Consider the following 7,192-nt stretch of genomic DNA (forward strand, 5'->3'; position numbering starts at 1 on the left):
AAAAATAAAAAAATACATAATTGTGTCATTGTCCATTTTAAATTTATAATAGACACTAATATTTAAATAACTAATAATTACTTAAAATAATACAGTAGTATATTCTAAAAGTTTCTATCCCCTTGCTTTTATAAAAAAACATGTCGATATTTCCGTCAGGAATGACGTATGATGACATTAATGTCGTTTGACCATTCTATAGCTGCAGCCGGAGTATTCACAAAAATCAGGAGATTCGATATGAATACGTTGAAAAAGCAACAGCTTCTTTTTATTCCCCACACTACGTGGTAAGGGTCTTTCGTGTCCCTTTTTGCCTTTCAGCCTATTTATACCCCATCTCATTATTCAATCCGCATCTCTATCAACAAGCTTCATCAATGGCCACATCACCAGAAACAGAGCACCCAGTAAAGGCTTTTGGATATGCAGCTCGCGACACATCTGGAACACTCTCCCCTCTCACTTTCTCCAGAAGGTAATTCAAATCAACAATCTTTATTATCATTCACTCGTTTCAGATTTTGCTATTCATGAAATGTTTCGATTACGTTGTTAACGATGATTCTTTTTACAGAGCTACTGGGGAGAAAGATGTGAGGTTCAAAGTTCTGTATTGTGGAATCTGCCATTCCGATCTTCACTTTATCAAAAACGAATGGGGATTTACGACATACCCAGTTACCCCAGGGTACGAATTCAAACACCTAATCTTTTAATTCTTCTTTGTTTCTGTTACTAAAACCAATCTTTTCTCATTTTCGCTCATGATACAGGCATGAAATTGTGGGTATAGTGACGGAAGTTGGAAGCAAAGTGGAGAAATTCAAAATCGGAGACAAAGTTGGAGTTGGATGCTTGGTGGGATCTTGTAGATCATGCGAAAACTGTGATATTGATTTCGAACAATACTGTCCTAAACAAGTTCTCACTTATGGTGTTCCCAACTTCGATGGAACAAAGACATATGGTGGATACTCCGATCACATGGTTTCAGATGAGCATTTCGTTCTCCGATGGCCGGAAAATTTACCACTTGATGCCGGTGCACCGCTGCTATGTGCCGGAATCACCACTTACAGCCCTCTCAGATACTTCGGACTTGATAAACCCGGGATGAAAATCGGTGTTGTTGGTCTTGGTGGACTTGGGCATGTCGCTGTGAAGATGGCGAAAGCTTTTGGTGCAGAAGTTACTGTTTTCAGCACGACTCCTGCTAAGAAGCAAGAATCACTCGTAGGACTTAAAGCTGACCATTTCATAGTTAGCAAAGACGAAAAAGAGATGCAAGTGAGTTTTATCTTTTTCTTTCTTTGTAAATGATTCATGAATTGAGCTAAGTTTTGAGTTTTGATTTGGGTTTTTTTGTGGATAGTCTGTCGCGGGAACACTTGATGGGATCATTGATACAGTGTCTGCAACTCATCCAATTGCGCCATTGTTGAATGCGCTGAAAGCTCAAGGAAAGCTTGTTCTTGTTGGTGCACCAGAGAAGCCGCTTGAAGTAGCAGCGTTTTCTTTGATTATGGGTGAGTATTTTGTCATTTTGTGTTTTGCTTTATGCTTATGAAATTGTTAAATTGGCTAAAAAAGTGGTGGAATTGATGGGTTTTGTAGGGAGGAAGATTGTTGGTGGAAGTAACATTGGAGGGTTGAAGGAGACTCAAGAGATGCTTGATTTTGCAGCGAAGCATGGGATCACTGCAGATGTAGAGGTGATACCGATAGATTATGTGAACACAGCGATGGAAAGGCTTTTGAAATCTGATGTAAGGTATCGATTTGTGATCGATGTGGCAAATTCACTAAAGGCTGAATAGTGTGATTCTTTATGTCCATGTTGGAAAATGGAAGGGAATATGGTTTGAGGTTAAGTTTGTGTGTATGCATGTGTCATGTGTCATGTGTCATCTCGTTTTGGAGTTTGGAATAAATATGTTTATTGAAGAGGCTTAAAATCCGTGTGTTTGAAGGAGTTGAATAGCATGTGTTTGTTGATCATCGTAACTTGGAAATTGTAATTTGAGACACTGAATTTGTTAGCGGACTATAATATATAGTTCATCAATTTTGACAATTAGGTAGCCATTCGGGAACAAATTAACTAATGGAAAAATGACTTAAAACCCAATCAACGAAGTCTTCAAACCATTCAAAAACACCCAATCATGTTTTCTCTTTCAAAAAAACCAAACGAACTTAATATTTTGTCTAAAAAGTCCAACAAGTTTCAAACCGTTCAAAAAATCCTAATTTTGTTTTGTTTAAGTTGGTCAGGTGTTTTTTGAACACTCAAAACATGATTGGAGTTTTTTAAATGTTTTGGAAACTTCATTGGTCTAACAAGTCATTTTTCCGATATGGTACGTCATCTGTTTCTTTTATTTGGCTTTCAAGAAAGTGTAACTTAGTTGGACTTTTTAGACAAAATGTTAACTTTGTTGGGTTTTCTAAACAGACAAAACATGATTGATGTTTTTTTGAACGGTTTGGAAACTTCGTTGAGCTCGTAAGTAATTTTCCCTTAACTAATATTACATTTTTTTTGTTTAGCGTTTAGTATGGCTAGGATGGGACATTGCATGGACCATAAATTTACTAGACTGTCCTTGAGAACTAACGAATAACAATTACAAGTAATATATATATATATATATATATATATATATATATATATATATATATATATATATATATATATATATATATATATATATATATAATAAAAATCAAAGTGAATTGGAGGATGGGAGAAAAAAGAATGGAAAGTTTTTAAATTATGATGGCAAAAGTGGAGAGAATTTTTATTTTTTTATTGACATTATTAATTTTTTATCATAAGAGCGGAGGTGTTCTTGAGGTGCATGGAGCCATGGACGATGGAAGTCAAGAGTGGAGATAGTTTGTGCTTTGTGGCCTAAGTGCTTCATCTTGGAGATATTAACGTGATGGTTATGAGAGTATTCTAGTATTTAATGTTGTTGTCCAAGTTTATTATTAGTTGGACTAAAATTTGAAAGTTTAGTTATCCTAGTTTTAGGTTAGGTGTTGTTTGTTTTTTCGAAACAAAAACCTCTGAAGTCTGCGGATAATATCTACAACCCTTTATAGCAGAAGATGTAGATCAAACGGTTGTAATTTGTAATAAGAAGTCACTTTGTTATTTAACGTCTACATGTTTCTGCAATAAACTGAAATTAAATAAAATGATTTTATAAACTTAAAATAGTTTTTATTCATGCTGCAATAAACTAATTTAATTATATTTAAGTTTTTGGTTGTTAACCAAATTGTTGTTTAATTCTTATATCACATATTTTGAGCAAATATAAAAGTTACATTTATTAACACTATTTATCTACACCACATCGAATAAAACCAATCCAAATGTTTGTTATTTGAATTTTCAATTTTTAATCATTGACTTTTAAATCTGATACCAAAATAAAATTCGACTAAAAATATTAGCTCGTTAAAATAATTTTAAATAAGAAAGTTATTTACTCTTACTCATATGTAAATCTTATCTTAATAAATGAAAATGACTTTGCCACATGTCATTCTCTCATAATTTATTAGCCACATGTCATTTTGTCATAGTTTAAGATATATATTTATTTTCCACTTCTCATTACTTTAATTTTCATTTTCAATATATCATTAATTTGGTTTCTATAAATTAAACCTACCATTAATTTTAAATTTCAAATAAATTTACGGTTTAAACCTTTATGTTTAACATTTTGTTATAATTAACCTGTGTACTACACAATAAATACATAATTTTTATTTCTTTATTTTCTGCATGTTTTTTTTTTCATAATTTTCACTTATTTCAATTTCAAATTAAAATAAAATTTCTATTTAATCGTTCATATTTAACATTTTGTTTTAATCAACCCGTATAATATACGGGTCTCACAACTAGTCGAATATAAAGATCATTGTAATTATATTATTTTTAAAGACGTTTATATAAAATAATTAAATATAATAATTGCTAAATAAAAATAAAATAAATTATTGATCTAGCAAACGTGTTTATTTTATTAAATTTTCCAAAATGATAGTTATTTCTTCGGTTAGCTTCAACAAATTTTGTAATTTTAGTAATTAACTTTATAATTTATTAATATTTAGGTATAGACAATGTAACACGAAAAATTATTTATATGAAATTTGGTAAACAATTTTGAAATTATGCAAAATATATTTGAATTGTTTATAATATTCTTCATAACATTATTAAAATAATAAACATGTTATTGAAAAAAAACAAATTTATGTTGAATAATATTACTTGAAGGAAGGTGAGAAGAGGTTTGAAGAGTATGGTCCAGTATTGCGTCGTGCAACACACGCGCAATCGTTTTTAAGTCATAAGTCTTTTAAAAAACAAACAACTGTGAACGGCCAATTTGTGTGTGTGTGTGTGTTTTGTGCAAGGTTGTAGAAATCGTTCGACGGTAACTCGACGGTCGACTGAGTTAAGGAATTAATCGACCTCGACGGGGATTAATCGGAGACCATTAATTATTGATGAGAATAAATCACAGATCGTTTAGATCTTTCACAGATATATTAATGAAGAACAAACAATTCAAACACAATATGATTATGAACACAATTTGGAATCAATGTAAAGCTTATGATTCAAATATAGTCACGCCTCAGCAGAGCTCGATGAAGAACTTCCACTGTAGAGGCGAGCTAGGGTTTACAATACTGATGAGAAAAATAATAAAAGCGTTACCAATTAATGATGCATGCATGCACCTTAAATACTAAAACCCTAGAGTAAAATAATGCACAGTTGGACAGACCCAAACTGGCTACCAAAACTGGGCTAAGGACTCAGCCCATGACGTAACACTATAAGCCCAACAATCTCCTCCTTTGTGTCAAATGAGGCGAAAGATTAATTTTGTTGAGTAGGCTTCACTGTCTTCACAACTTTGAACAGCCGAGGAATGATAGCAAGAAGAGTCTGCCGAAATTGAATATACCATCTCAGCATGTCAGTAAACAACTTCTTGTCGGCTACTGAGTTCTTATTACACCTCTGAATGATCTCTAAAATATGCTCCAAGCAAGCAGTTGAGAACAGGTGCTTATTAACAAGAGCGAACAGGCATTTATGACCTTTGCCCCTGAGAAACATCACAGTGTGATATTTTGAGTCAATTTTCCCTTTGATCATTGAGTTTATATCACTAGCTCTTACCACTCGTTTGATCGTGGTTCGCTTGTGAATAGCCGAGGCAATTTCTTGATCCATCTTTGCTACTTCATGAATGTAGCAAACAAGCATTCGCTTGATATGGTCTATAATCGGCTGATACTCCTGAGGATTCGACAACAAAATGTTGTTGAGGAGTATCCAGTCGTGAGGGTTGAGGTTCGGCAGATCAGCCAGGGAGAAATTATGAACCGAGCCTTCAGAGCCTCGAGTCATTTTAAATTTGACGTTGATGAACTTGACGGCTGAATAAGGCTTTAGTACCTTGATAGTTGTAATCTTCTGTGAGCTCCAGGTTAAATACTGTGGCTGAGCGAACTCCAAATAAAACTCTAATAGATCCTGATCCACCTTCGGGTCCGGAGAAGGGATGACAACAGTTGAGTTGAAGCAATGAAAGATAAATGCCTTTCGAGTGATTGACATGTCAAACTATGCATCCTTCGAGTTTTCAAGGCCAAACGACATGACAGGTTCGAGCCAATGAGTACTCGGTTCATCTATAGCATCTCTTTGAAGCGAATCAATGGTCCACTCTGGAAAAATGGACTTCTTTTTCTCCAAGAGCTCCTTTTCTTTTTGCTTCTTCTCCAGCTCATTCGTTTCCTTCTTGATCTTTTCTGCAAACTCTTTGTCAGAAAGTTTTGTTTTCTAAAAAGGCTTAGAGGGATTTTCACCCAAAGTATCTTCAAAGTCATCATCATCATTATTTGTATCATCTTCACCAATTTTCTTTTTCCTCTTATCCCTTTTGCTGACCGAAGCTTCATTATCCTTCAGTTCAGTTGTTGACTTAGGTTTGGGAGGAGGTTGAGTTTTTGCCTTTTCTCCCCCTTGTTTCGGCTGAACATTAGTCACCGAAACACCCTCAATCCGACTAAGGATATCCAATGCAGGTCTGAGTTTGTTAGCCAAATGACGTCTGATGGATATAGTCAGAATGGGATCATGGGCGTCAAGAAAATGAAGTAGAATGGAATGAACGTCACCTACAGAGCTTCGAATTACCTCCCTTTCAGACTTTAAATCATTAAGCTCGTTTGTTGCAGTGCGAAGCTTGAGGTTTTGCATTTTTAGCTGAGATGTACGCTTGTCTAACTCATCCATTATTCAATTTTCTACAGCCAACTCTACTTCCAGTTGAGTCAGACGATCATTGACATCAGCGTGAAGAGTAGCATTGGCAGCTTCAATGGCCTAACGAGCAGCTTCAAGATTAGTCATTTCAGCTTGAAGAGAACGCGAAAGATTATCAACCGAAGCATTCACTGTCTAAGAGTTCATTTGAGCAGCAGCCTGCAAAGAATCAAGGAATAGTTGAGCCTCAGAAATTAGTTTATCGACTTTTGCGGTCGCTTCTTTGCATTCCTTCGTCGAAACCTCAACAGCAGACGAGGCCTTCTGACATTGAGAAGTAGACGCTTCGATAGCCTTTGCTGCAGCAGATAAAGAAGCATCATGCTCTTTAACAACCGAAGAGAATAGAGCTTTAAGAGCAGCTTCAGAATAAGCACTAGTAGAGGAGGAGGAAAGCCGTTGATCAAGCTTTTCAGTAACAGCCTTGAGATGGCGCTTAGTGACTGGAGCATCTTCGTTGCCATCACTTTGGACGCGGTAAGGACTGAAGTAAGTGGAATCAAAATACAAGTCCTCACCTCCAAGAACTGTGTTGGTTTCAGTAGATTGGGTAGGATATATGGGTTTGGTAGTTACAGGAGGTTCGGTAGTGACTGGTGGTTCGGTTGTAACTGGAGGTTCGGTAGTGACTGGAGGAGTGTGTGCTAAAGAACGAGCCCCCGTATCAGATATGTTGGTTCGAACTCCAATAGTGGTGGTAGTAGTGGTTTTAGTGAAGATTGGAGCAGAAATGGGAATAGTAGTGGATGGTTGACATATAGTGATGGGAAAAATAGGAGGGATAGAAACAGGAACAGAAACTGGTGGAGGAGAAGG

At 35.4% G+C, this 7,192-nt stretch overlaps 1 protein-coding gene across 1 annotated transcript; it reads left to right on the forward strand.

The window, feature by feature from the left end:
* The first annotated feature begins 313 nt into the window (after positions 1–313).
* On the forward strand, positions 314–1,958 carry LOC145087131 (mannitol dehydrogenase-like). The gene is made up of 5 exons (XM_079025035.1): positions 314–478; positions 578–691; positions 777–1,290; positions 1,376–1,529; positions 1,618–1,958. The coding sequence occupies exons 1-5, from the start codon at positions 381–383 to the stop codon at positions 1,818–1,820; spliced, it is 1,083 nt and encodes a 360-aa protein (XP_078881161.1). The 5' UTR covers positions 314–380; the 3' UTR covers positions 1,821–1,958.
* The last annotated feature ends 5,234 nt before the right edge of the window (positions 1,959–7,192 follow it).

This window comes from Lactuca serriola, chromosome 2 (genome assembly GCF_051521515.1).
Source record: "Lactuca serriola cultivar US96UC23 chromosome 2, Lser_US96UC23_V15, whole genome shotgun sequence".
Classification (NCBI taxonomy): Eukaryota; Viridiplantae; Streptophyta; class Magnoliopsida; order Asterales; family Asteraceae; genus Lactuca; species Lactuca serriola.